We start from the raw sequence: 13,705 nt of genomic DNA on the forward strand, positions 1-13,705 counted from the left end.
GTGTCCGGCTACATTCTGTGTGAAACTGACCGACGGACACTTAGGAGATCACTAAGGACTGACCGTCACGCCGGACACCCTTCATTCTTCATTCAGTCCACATCGGAGACTCGTGTGAAACGGCGTCAGAGAGTTTCCAGCTGCTGAAGCTGCTGCAGCGGCATATGAGCATGAAACATATGAGGATCATGTTCTATGAAGAGCCTTTAAAGGGGAGTTTAAGAAGAGATGAACGAATGAAGAAATGACCCCAGATGGGTAATGAGGCAGTGGGCAGAAGTCTGCAGTGTTTTGGCCCTCGAGGACTGGAGCCTGACATTATATTACGCAGCTGTTTTGACCAGTCCACGGTCAGGCCACTGCAGAAGATGCCTATTCTATTTACTATCCAGAACCACCAGAGAACCTACACGAGTCTTCTGAGTTTATATGGAATGTTGATGATGGAAAATAGTGGAAAATCTGGAATAATGAGTTTTCTTTGGGGACTATTTTGCCGCACAGCGCCCTGCATGTCTCCCTCCACCATGAATGGAGTTGAAGTTCTCTAAACTCTCATAAAACAGCGTCTCAGTCATCAGGCAGTGAATTCAGAACCAGTTCATGTAGGAACTTTCTGTAGGAGCTTTTAGAGGGACGTCTGGTTCCCATCACCACCACTGTGAACAGTTCTGAGTCTAGAACTGAGCGTTTCACACCAAACTACAGAGCCCCACTGGTGACATACTGTATAAAGTCATGGCCACGACTTAGTAAAGCGTGGGAACGAGATCCTACTGCGTGGCCATGGCTTAGTAATGCATGATCTCGTTCCCACGCCTTACTGAGTCATTGCCATGCGTTACGATCTCGTTTCCATACATTAATATGGCGTGGCCACTCATTATTTTTATTTAAATGTGATGTCACCAGCAGGGCTCCATACCATGGCTCTGTTCACGGGGGAAACGGGTGGAGTTCCCCTTCAAGGTCTGCGCTGAAGTGTTACAAGTTTGGGTTATTTTTCACGCTGCGCATTCACGGGTCCAGTGGCCACTGAGGGGGGCAGAGGAAATGCTGCCCCCTCGATTCCTGCTGTCCCTCCACCCCACAGCCGCCTTCAGGGCCCAGGCGAGTGAGCGAGGGCGCTGCGGGAGCGTAATGAAACGAGCCCGCAGCCCGTCAGTGTGACGGGGCAGCCAATCGCAGCGCAGGAGGGCGGGCACTGCCGGAATACGGGTGGGAAACGAAACCCGCCGTCCAGCCGAGCACCGCGCTGGAGATCCGAGGCGAGGCGGAGCAGCATGTAGCCGCGGAGGGTGCGCCATGTTCCCCGGAGTTCTGTACGCCCTGCTGGCGGGCTTCCTGGGCGCCGTGGCCTCGTCCTCCGCCAAGCTGTCTCTGGGCGCGGATTACCTGAAGGGCGTGTGTGAGACGGGGCTGCGGAGCTGGAGCGAACCGCGGAGGTTCACACAGGCCAACGAGACCACCGCCTGCGACCGGGTACCGATTACACTCAGTCTGACCGGGTCTCCCTGCTGAAAAAGGGACCGTTAGAAACCGTTGGGATTAGAACAGAATGGGCTTAATGGTTTCCAGTACAGACCACTACCTTCCTGTAGATCCCATTAGGAAACCAACAGACGCGTTTGTAATCACTGGTGACCCCTTAAGCCATCAGGGTTCTTAACATTGTGGTGTCAACCCACTAAGAAGACAAAACACATTACAAAACCATCATGAACCAACAGACACACCCAATGGTTTCTATGGTTTTTTTCAGTAGGGACCATGCGCCGCCGCCTGGGAACAGGTACTGTTTACATTCAGTGTAAGCCCATATGATGAGCTCAGACGTGACGTCGGGTGGTTTGAGTCCAGGCTGAAGCGCCCCCGTCCGTCGCCGGGTCAGTCTGATGTAGTTCTCTCCCTGTTGTCTGTGTGGAACAGCTGCACATCCCCCTGCGTCTTCTCTGCGGCGGGCTGCTGTTCACCTGCAACGCTGTGATGTGGACGTTCCTGTCGAAGGCCCTCAGGTACTCCTCTTCTTCCACCCGGACCACTGTGACCACCACCGCCTCCAACTTCATCTCCTCTGTAAGTGTCGCACACCCAGCGCTACAGACGTTCTTCCACCAGACCGTGCGGTACAGCTGCTAATCCCAGTCTAGAACTGTCCGCACCCTGCTCGAGCACCTGAGCCCGCTTCCCAACGAAGGGGTTCTCAGGAGGTCGTGAAGCGGTGACGTGGTTTCTATACTACTGTCAACAGCCGATATAAACACCAGCAGCAACGGTTCTTCTGACCTTGCGTTTGGCCAGTCAGTGGTCGGCACTATTTCTGGCTCCGCCCTGATGTCCTGGTTCTGTAAGCTGGGTTTCCTGGCAACAAGGGTAACCAAAGTTAGCGCTGGTACCTGGGTACTGCACACTTCAGAGAGGACATGGCAACAAAACGCACGGTCAGGGATTAGTGACTATACTGTACCGCACAAGTCTTCATAACCTTCACCAGCTACCCAGCAGGTACCCTCACTAGGCACTGAGACACCTACCTTGTACTTCCACTCACTGGCCGCTTTATCAGAAACACCTACCTTGTACTTCCACTCACTGGCCACTTTATTAGAAAAAACAGGAGTGGCTCTGTAGTCAGAAACTGACCACTGATGAAAGGCTAGAGATTGACTACCACCAACTGTGCATCAACAGATGATTCACTGTTTGTAACTGTACACCAGCAAGGTGGAGCTACAAAGGAGGAGTTTCTGGCAAAGTGGCCAGGAAGGGTGGACGCTGGTTGAAATTGGACTAAACCATAGAAGATTCAGTTCACTCAGATGGTTAATTGACTCATTTACTTCAGTTTAAATTACATGCACGCGTTAACATTTCAAATGAACCAAGGCATTTTGGTGGTTTTGTAAACATATTGGCTATTTTGAAAAATCTCAAATTACAGATAGTTTTGGATTTGTTTAATGCAGCTTTTGGTCAAAACAGAACTCCATCTGCTGTTATTTTGTCGCTTTAAGATCTTCACTATTAATCTAAATTGTGGAAAGTAATGTAGGGGTGTTCCTCAAGGGTCAGTTCTGGGTCCAGTGCTGTTTCACTTTCGGTGCATAGATGTGTCTAAACTTTGATTACATGAATACATGAATTTAGTTCTTCGCGTGGTGAAAAAGTTCTTCGGATTCATGTGTTTTATATGGTTCTATGAAGCACCAAAAGAAGAACCTTTTTTTGGTGCTATGCAGAACCATTTTCAAAAAAGTCCCACGTAGAACCGTATACAACCCATTCTAGAGCAGTCTGAAGAACGATTTCACCGTGCAGAGAACCATTCAAGCATGAAATGCTTCTACATAGAACTCATGGTTCTAAGTAGAACCATTGCCTTTACTAAAGAACCCTCGAAGAGCCTTTTTCCGTGTGTTGCGCTCATAGTCATAATTTCGTTCGATTTCTGGAGAAGCAGTTTTCTATTAAATCTCATTATGTTAAAGTGGGGAATGTTTTCCAGCTGGACTCCAGGGCTCCCAGGGGTTTCTGCTGACCGTGCTCTTCTTGTCTGTGCTGCTTTTGACCAGGCCTTCCTCGGGCAGCTGATTTTCGGGGACAGTCACATCGCCCTGTGGTGGGTGGGAGTTTCTCTCACTCTGTCTGGTCTCCTGGTGCTACAGCGCGCTTCCCCCCACGACGCGCAGCCCGACGGCGCCAAAACAAGGACGAGCGAGTCGGCGAGAGGACCGGAGAGAGCTGACAGAACAGCGTGATGACCAACAGCACCTTCGACCCGCAGTGAAGAACAGTAATGCACTGAATTTACCTGCATCCACACGCAACATACATCACGTATCACAGCAGCACAGGTTCTGCCGGGAGTAAGGAAACGGACAGAACCGTGTTGATGTACTTCACTCGTGTGGAAACGATGCGTTTTAACCAAGTACATTCAGTGCAGAACTCTTCTTCAGGGCACAGTGGTGCATTATTATATTCCATTACCACAAACCATATTTACCGGATCAGCTCACAAACGTACAGAAGCGAGCGCAACTACAGATTATTCTGGCATTACTAAACTACTGCTTGCCTCTCTGCATGTGTCTGGGTTGGAATTGTGCCCACACTATAACAGATTGAATACGAATTTATCAGGGCATTCGCAAAGATTAGAGGTACACATCCTTCCTGAGCAGCGCAATCTGTATATTATTCCTCATAAACGCTTCATCTAAGGATGAATTCAGGTTCATTACGAAGAGGAAATTCGTTTAAAAAAACTCGGCATAACAGACAAAGAACGGTTCAGAACCGTTCCCAGTGGTGGTGATAGGAACCAGACGTCCCCCTCTGAAAGCTCCTCACAGAAAGTTCCTACATGAATTCACTGCTTACTGGAGCAGATGTTGTTTAGCGATAGTTTTGAGAAGATTTGGGCATTGTGGGGCAAATCAGTCCCCAAAGAAAACTGATTATTCCAGATTTTCCACTGTTTTCCCATCATCGACATTCCATATAAGCTCAGAAGACTCGTGTAGGTTCTCTGGTGGTTCTGGATGGTAAATAAAGTGTCTATATCTGTGTTGTAGTCAGGGCGACGCCTGGTTCCCATCACCACCACTGTAAAGATGTCTGAACCACTTCACACCAAACCGCTCTGAATGGCTGATCTCAAGCAGTGAATTATGAGGTCAATTTGGAAAACTAGTGGAGTTCCCCTTCATAATACCCAGACATGTGAGTGTCCTGCCATACCAAAGAGTAAATCTAGCATCTGTAAACATCTGTCAAGAACAGAGCTGCAGCCTGAGCAGAGTTAGAGGTGTTTGCAGCATCTGGATGTTTCTGACAGATTGGAACATTCAACCCATATCCATATTCCCCATGGATTGGGATTATGATTAAACGAAACCTGCTCTATTAAGGTGAATCTCCAGTGAACTTATGGTTGAGTTTGTGTCCAGGAAACCTGCCCTGACAATGTGACCATTAGTACACAGTAGCAGTCAAACGTTTGGAGCCACCTGAGGGAATGTATGTTCATCATTAATCTTATCTAAAGGCTTACGGTCATATGCAAAAGTTTTGGCACCCCTGGTGGAATTCCATTTTTTTTAAATTTTGTAAGTGAAAAGAAGTGAACACATCCTCTACATATACTTTATATTTTAATACACAATTACTGTTTATTTGCAGAATTTAACAAACTGGGGGGAAAAAATAAATAGATGTGCAGAAATGATGGCATATTTTTGCATTTTATGTTGCCTTTTTTCAATATGATAAACAAATAATTAGAAAAGGTGCAGTAAAATGTCATATTAAGGTGTGTTCCATGTAGAGCTTGTGTTAACTCCTTTTCAGTTAGAAAATCAACCAAACATTAAGTTAAATCAGAAATATCTCATCGCTGTAGGAACAAAACCTCACATCTCCAAAATGGCAACTTTCCAGGAAAGAGTGAAAACAACAAAAAAAAGTATTTTTGGACTGTTTTTATTGGTCTGTTTATCATGAATTCTTAATCAATGCGAAAGGGTTTCAGATTTTGCAGGAAATAAAAAAAAACAGTTAAATGATTGAAGGTTTTACAGATGATGTAAACAAACAAAAAGCGGGGGTTAATTTATAAACAAATCTAAAGCAGAAGAGAACGCGTTTTTGTCAGTGCGTAATTCCCTTTCGTACATTTCAGAGCTTCGGCTAATACTCTAAAATGCAAAAAAACAGTAAAGGCGTTCCTCAAGGATCCGTTCTGGGTCCAATGCTGTTTACACACCTTCCAGGGGTCTAAACGTTTGACTGCTGCTGGTCTGCTCACATTCAAATTTAAAATGATTTAACAGGCAGCGGAAGAACTGAACCCTACCACAGATTCATAGGACAGTAGTTGAAGCGTGTTCATGCTAGCTGACCATTGACGCCAATGTTAATGACTGAAACTGAATAAGCAGGTTACTTTATTCATTAATACACTGGAGTAGAACTAAAATGTGATCATTTGAAAGTACTCAGGAAGGTAGAAAACAATCAGAAATTTTATTTGTAACTGATTAAACAGAACTAGTTACTACTTGGTTCTGGTTCAGCAGTGGTCCCGAAACCAATAGCCACCGCCAATGCACATACAGCATCCATTCCTGAAGATAAAGGTCTCCTGATGCGAGTGGAGACCCGTGTTTGATCTTGATGAGTCAAAGTCAGATACTCTGAAACGTTGCCTTGCTCGATTTCCAGACACTCGCTGTTATCCGGATCGGAACCTGTGTTCCAGATCGGATCTGGAGCAGACTTGTTTTTTATTCCACTCCGTCGTGGCGGAGCTGTAGCATATGATTAGCGCTGGAGCTCATCACTCTTCCCCAGCCTGGTCCACATCACTGTGAGCAACCGTGGGCCTAGGATACGGCATTATGCAATAAAAACGACAACGACGATATCAGACACGCTCTCCGACGGCATTCCACATTGTGGGCCTTTGATAGCCGATGTGTAACCGAGGCATTCTTTGATATGAACAGCACATTGTTTATAACAATCGCGCATCAAAGCAAACCCGATATTAGAGGATAAATCGCATGTTCTGGATTCGTGGAGTTTTAGTCTGAGTACCTGTAGATCTTAGAACAGCTGTACGCAGAATTTACGATATGAAAACTTGCTATTATTCGATATTTAACGTAGGTATAGAACATGTTATGCTCAGACTGCCCGGCTCAGAGGGCTGGGGCAGCATCGTGGGTCGAGCGTTGGGGACAAACTCCTATATTTAAAGCGATAGTTTGGTGAAAAATCTCATTTACACAGCCCCCCCCACGTCGCTTACATCAAATGTAGCAAGTCAGCCGGGACGTGTTTGGTGTCTGAATGTAGGCTAATGTAGCTAACAAGTAATGGAAGCTTATGTACACCAATTAGCACTGTGCTAACCGCTATCTAAGGAATCAAACCATGAGTTTACATTACATTTACGGCATTTGGCAGACGCTCTTATCCAGAGCGACTTATAATCATTTTACACAGAAAGGCTAAGGTGGTGTTGGGAGTCTTGCCCAAGGACTCTTATTGGTATAGCCTAGGGGGCTTGAACCCCAGTCTACAGCGTAGAAGGCAGAGGTGTTAACCACTACACTATCCAACTACGTGTTGAGTAGTTCAGCAATCTTTAATAGACTCAGTTGTTTGGTTTGACGTTATTTAAAAAAACGTGATATAATTTATGAGACACATGAAACACGAACATGCTACAGTACCGCCTTTATGTGAATACGGTTCCAATGCCTCAAAATAAAATGTATCATAGGGAACAATGTCTAAAAAATGTCAGGTGCTGCGACCGTCCAGCCAAATACGTAGAAAAAGTAAACTATTAAAAAAGATCATGTATGTCATTTATAAAGGATTCTTAATAAAGTGGTTTTGCCTGAATTTAGGACCCTTAAAATCATAACGTGATGCAAAACGGGGCCGCTTCTAAAGTATTCAGCTCGTTGCAAAACTTTGTCTGGAAATTCAGATGTCATGTGTCACAACAAGGACTTTTATTCTGTCATGCACTTATGAAGGAATGGGCAGGGTGTTGCATCATAAAGACCCCAGATGACCCTTATTGTGCAATGCGAGGTTCAGCTGCCCTTTCATAAAAATGAAAAAGACTGTAATTTTTGCGTCGTGGTCAAGCTGCTACAGTTCGGCGTCTTGTGGTGCGACCCCAGGAGAAACCATGAAAATGCTGCATTATAATGTTCGTTTATTTTTATAAAACTATACTTAAGAACTTTTAAGGACAAAGGTTTACGTGGGTTTGTCATGCTTTCAGTGGTGGAGAATAACTTTTTAACGTTAAAGAAATTGCCACCCGACAGTTTCCTGGGGTTGGAACTGATGATCCGTTTTAAAATTGGATTTACATCGTTGCAAAATCGGAACAAATGTCAACACACTGAACAGAATCTTGCAGACAGAGAAATGCATGTTATGTCCTTTTTTAATCACTGAAATTTAGACTTTTTTAAATGATCATGGTCAGGTTCTCTTATTTGCCATTAGTCCTTGTATAAAATGGACAGACGTGTATTAGCATAGCTAAAAATCCTGGATTTTGCTTGTCTGTCCATTTTAAGGCCCGAAACAGTAACAGAATCCGTCTTAAAGCCAGAGTTTCGTCCAGTTTGTGCGCTGCTGAGTGTCCACTGCTTGTTAGCTACATTAGCCTTGAGGCTCCAGTGCCAAAACCCAAGACGCCAAACGTATTGACTGTGTTCAGTTAAGGGGGAAACTGTATAAATGAGCTTTTTTGTCGGCCTATTTCTTTAACGTTACGCACTTCCTGTGAATCTCCAGTGCTTCCTGTATCCAGTGTGCCGATTCTCCGTGTAAATACTGAGAAGGGGAATGTGATGGATATCTAAGTGGGATGGACTGACTGGATGCATGCCGTAAACCGTAATACAGTCCATCCGTACTGTACGCTAGGCAAAGGAAACATGGCCTGAATGGCTTTCACACCAAATCCAAAGTCATGCTGTAAACTCTCCTTCTTTTTTTTTTTTTATCTACGTCCCTGACAATGTGACCGTCAGTGTTATTTGGAGTGGAGACGCTGGTGCTGTAGCTCCTCCTGTTCCCCATCTAATGCTGACTCTGCTGTGAGCCGCTGCCCTAGCCATACGTCAGTGATACAGCATTATAGCACATTATCCACTGTCTGTTCACGGCATTGTTAGAATACTCCATGTTAAGACGCTGTAGATAAGAGATACAAGACACGCTAATGACATTAAACTGCGTAAGATATACAGAGTAGCATAGCACAGAGTGAATGTCGAGTTCATTATAGGCATTTGAATGAATTCAGTGCTAATTAGAATAAGTGGGTCAATCAGATCAAGTTTCTTGCCTCTCTCCAATTCCATGTACATTCCAAGTACTTTGGACCAAATGTACTCTGGTTGTTTAAGAATACAGTAGCAATAAATGCAGAACGAGCATTTACCTTAGGTTTTTTCAGGTTGTGGATGGGGAAATAATGACGCCAGGAGTGATTTTTACAATGAAAACCTTCATTTGGTCTGAGAACGTCTTAGGAAGTGAAGAAATAAACAGTTTCACACATTATTTATAATATAAGTGTCAAATATGAACTTTGGTGTCCTCCATACTGGAGAGAGAGAGAAAAAAGAGAGAGAGAGGTGTAGTAAGAATAGGAAATGTATTTCTGTTTCACCTTCTGCCCATGTGTCACCAAGTCTGTAAATCTGTTTGAATATATGTATGTATACACATCTGTAAAAGTGTAGATATGTATGTTTCATGTATAGACGATGATATAACACTGTAAACCCGTAATATACCTATAAGAAATGCAACATATCAATGCCTGAATAAACCTCGCCTGAGGAACAGCGTTCAGCACTGCTTGCTTTTCTCTCAGAACATAAAACCACAGCGGAAACGAAGTCATAGAAGTATATAGTAAGAGTAATAGAATAATATCATATGCAAAACTGAATATTTCTATTGGTCCGTTCATCATTTACATTTACGGCATTTTGGCTGAAGCTCTTATCCAGAGTGACTTACAATTTGATCATTTTACACAGGGAGGCCAAGGTGGTGTTAGGAGTCTTGCCCAAGGACTCTTATTGGTGTAGTGTAGGGTCGGGGACTGAACCCCAGTCTACAGTGTAGAAGGCAGAGGTGTTAACCACTACACTAACCAACCACATCATCATGAAACGTTCACACAGTGTGAAGAGCAGCTGGTGGACTCAGGGTTTATATTAGAAAGATAAAAGCTAATCGTAGGTCAGTGCTCTTGAATGGATGGACACTTTGAATTCTACACGTTTAAGCTTCTACAGTGAAGCTGCATCAAAAGCAAACCACGACAAGGCGAAGTGACCACCTAGGCCTGATGTTTACACCCTAAAAATGAAGGAGCCAGAGTCCTTGGGTTGATGCCGTTCAAGAACCACTTTGGTGCTCAAACTGGTCCTCTGAAGACTGGTTTGAGAACCACTGCCCTAAGGAACCTTTCAGTGGCCGTTTTTTTTTCTCTCTATGAAACGTGCATGAAGGGATCACATACTCCACACGGTGGGGCAGTTATGGGTTGGAGGTTAGGGAGCCGGCCCGCCAGTATGATCCCCAGAGCCAACAGTACGTGACTGAAGTTCCCTTGAGCAAGACACCCAACCCCCAACTGGGCGCTGTGGATAGGGCTGCCCACCGCTCCGGGCAAGTGTGCTCACTGTTCACTAGTGTGTACGTGGTGTTCCACTTCACGGATGGGTTATATGCGGAGGTGAAATTTTCCCGTTGTGGAAATAATAAGGGTCTCTTTAAAGGATTACGAATTTAAGGGATTTCCCTAGAACCATAAAATGCCTATATTTTTAAGAATGTGTAGTTCAGGCCTGGTACCTTGTTGTGAAAGGAAGAAGCACAAAAAAAGGTTCTTCAAGGGTTGAATAAAAGCAGTGGTTCTGTATACACAAGTAAACACAAGAATGCATTAATAGCGCCAAAAGGGGTTGCACTATTTATAAAAGTCACTAACCCTTCTTTTTGGTACTATATAGAACCTTTTTCTGGGGTTATTAATGATTCAGATAAGCAGCAGAAAGATCTGAGAAGAGCTCCGTTTCTAATTAGTATACCAGGAGAACTTCACTCTTTTAAAAATAGAGCGTTCTTTGAAGTGATGCTATAGAAGAACCAATTCTGGTTCCCAAAGGAGTGGTTCTCAAACCAGATGGTTCTTTAGAAAACTATGCTTGCAAATGAGACGTCCAAAAATGAGACATCCCGTTTTCGGCTGATGTAAAGGTTTTCCTAGAACCGTACATCCAAGCCAAGCACCACTGAGCATCCTTTATTTCTAAGACTGTAGAACAGAAAAGAAAGAACACACAACTGGTTCAAGATTGAAGAACAGCACAGCATCTAAGAGAGCCTGAAGGGAGCTCTGTTCCTGACTGATGTAACAGAAGGAGCTTCCACTGAGGTTCACTCGTAAGTTCTTTGAGATGATGAACCACTTGTGGTCTCTTAAAAGAACTGGTTCTCAAATTTGTCCTTGGACCAACCCTGACGGTAAAAATAGAGCAAAATGTGTGGACCATCTGGGGGTTCTGAGGACCAGTTGGAAAAACTGCTTTAAAGAACCATTCTTGTAGATCAGATTTTCACTCATTAAATATTTTTCTACAAAAACCATTCAAGAACTTTTTAAGAGTGTATGGTTTAAATCTGATAGCCATTCATCAGAAAAAAAACACACAGCTGGTTCCAGACTGCAGGATGATTCAGAAAACTGCAGAAGGATAAGGTCTGATAGTGCTTGAAAGGAGTTCATTGGTTGTCCTTTTCTGATTGGCGCAGCAGAATTAGGTTCCTTTAAGGTTCAGGAGTTCTCCATCAAAAAATAAAGGATCATTTTGAGGGATGGTATGGGACAGCGGTCACCACGTCTGCTCCTGAAGATCTACCTTTGCTACAGTTCAGTATCAGTTGTTATCTTCTCAGTGACTGTATGTCTGAAGGTTTGGCTGTTGCTTCAGGTGCATCAGACTGGGTTCCATCCAGGCCACAGCTCTGCAGAAACTGGACTTTTCCCTCGTCTAAAGCTCTGAATTCAACCCACCAAGGCTTTGAACAGTTGAGTCCGGTGTGTTTAAAGAACAGAGCACTGAAGTCTGCAGTGCTTTGGCCTGCAAGGTCTGGATTCTGATATGAAGAAAACTTTGACTTAGTATCTGGAAATAAGTACTAATTTTCTCCAAATATTTTATGTAGTATCTGGAAATAAGTACAAATTTTCTCCAAACATTTTATGTAGTATATTTTATGTAGTATCTTGAAATAAGTAATTTTCTCCAAATATTTTACATACTATCTGGAAATAAGTAATTTTCTCCAAATATTTTATGTAGTATCTTGAAATAAGTAATTTTCTCCAAATATTTTATGTAATATATTTTATGTAGTATCTTGAAATAAGTAATTTTCTCCAAATATTTTATGTAGTATCTGGAAATAAGTAATTTTCTCCAAATATTTTATGTAGTATCTGGAAATAAGTAATTCTCTCCAAATATTTTATGTAGTATCTGAAAATAAGTACTAATTTCCTCCAAATATTTTACGTAGTATCTGGAAATAAGTATTAATTTTCTCCAAATATTTTACGTAGTATCTGGAAACAAGTACTAATTTTCTCCAAATATTTTATGTAGTATCTGGAAATAAGTACTAATTTTCTCCAAATATTTTATGTAGTATCTGGAAATAAGTACTAATTTTCTCCAAATATTTTATGTAGTATCTGGAAATAAGTACTAATTTTCTCCAAATATTTTATGTAGTATCTGGAAATAAGTACTAATTTTCTCCAAATATTTTAGGTAGTATCTGGAAATAACTACTAATTTTCTCCAAATATTTTATGTAGTATCTGAAAATAAGTACTAATTTTCTCCAAATATTTTATGTAGTATCTTGAAATAAGTAATTTTCTCCAAATATTTTACGTAGTATCTGGAAATAAGTACTAATTTTCTCCAAATATATTTCACGTAGTATCTGGAAATGAAGACTTATTTTGTCCATATTTTGACTTTAGTATCTGGAAATAAAGACTTATTTTCTCCATATTATTATGTAGTATCTGGAAATAAGTACTAACTTCCTCCAAATATTTTACATAGTATCTGGAAATAAGTACTAATTTTCTCCAAATATTTTATGTAGTATCTGAAAATAAGTACTAATTTTCTCCAAATATAAAAAATATAAAAAATAGTATCTGAAAATAAGTACTAATTTTCTCCAAATATTTTATGTAGTATATTTTATGTAGTATCTGGAAATAAGTACTAATTTTCTCCAAATATTTTACGTAGTATCTGGAAATAAGTACTAATTTTCTCCAAATATATTTCACGTAGTATCTGGAAATAAAGACTTATTTTGTCCATAATCTGACTTTAGTATCTGGAAATAAAGACTTATTTTCTCCATATTATTATGTAGTATCTGGAAATAAGTACTAACTTCCTCCAAATATTTTACGTAGTATCTGGAAATAAGTACTAATTTTCTCCAAATATTTTATGTAGTATCTGAAAATAAGTACTAATTTTCTCCAAATATATTTCACGTAGTATCTGGAAATAAAGACTTATTTTGTCCATATTTTGACTTTAGTATCTGGAAATAAAGACTTATTTTCTCCATATTATTATGTAGTATCTGGAAATAAGTACTAACTTCCTCCAAATATTTTACGTATTATCTGGAAACAAGTACTAATTTTCTCCAAATATTTTACGTAGTATCTGGAAATAAGTATTAATTTTCTCCAAATATTTTATGTAGTATCTGGAAACAAGTACTAATTTTCTCCAAATATTTTACGTAGTATCTGGAAACAAGTACTAATTTTCTCCAAATATTTTACGTAGTATCTGGAAACAAGTACTAATTTTCTCCAAATATTTTACGTAGTATCTGGAAACAAGTACAAATTTTCTCCGAATATTTTATGTAGTATCTGAAAATAAGTACTAATTTTCTCCAAACATTTTATGTAGTATATTTTATGTAGTATCTTGAAATAAGTAATTTTCTCCAAATATTTCACATAGTATCTGTAAATAAGTACTAATTTTCTCTCAAATATATTTTACGTAGTATCTGGAAATAAAGACTTATT

The 13,705-nt window shown here is 41.4% G+C and overlaps 1 protein-coding gene across 1 annotated transcript; it reads left to right on the plus strand.

Annotated features, from left to right (window-relative positions):
- Positions 1–1,221: 1,221 nt before the first annotated feature.
- On the plus strand, positions 1,222–4,083 carry LOC108413544 (transmembrane protein 42). Its single transcript, XM_017686120.2, has 3 exons — positions 1,222–1,482; positions 1,930–2,076; positions 3,573–4,083. Exons 1-3 carry the CDS (start codon positions 1,306–1,308, stop codon positions 3,756–3,758), a joined length of 510 nt encoding a protein of 169 aa, XP_017541609.1. The 5' UTR covers positions 1,222–1,305; the 3' UTR covers positions 3,759–4,083.
- The last annotated feature ends 9,622 nt before the right edge of the window (positions 4,084–13,705 follow it).

Source organism: Pygocentrus nattereri, chromosome 11 (genome assembly GCF_015220715.1).
Source record: "Pygocentrus nattereri isolate fPygNat1 chromosome 11, fPygNat1.pri, whole genome shotgun sequence".
Taxonomy (NCBI): Eukaryota; Metazoa; Chordata; class Actinopteri; order Characiformes; family Serrasalmidae; genus Pygocentrus; species Pygocentrus nattereri.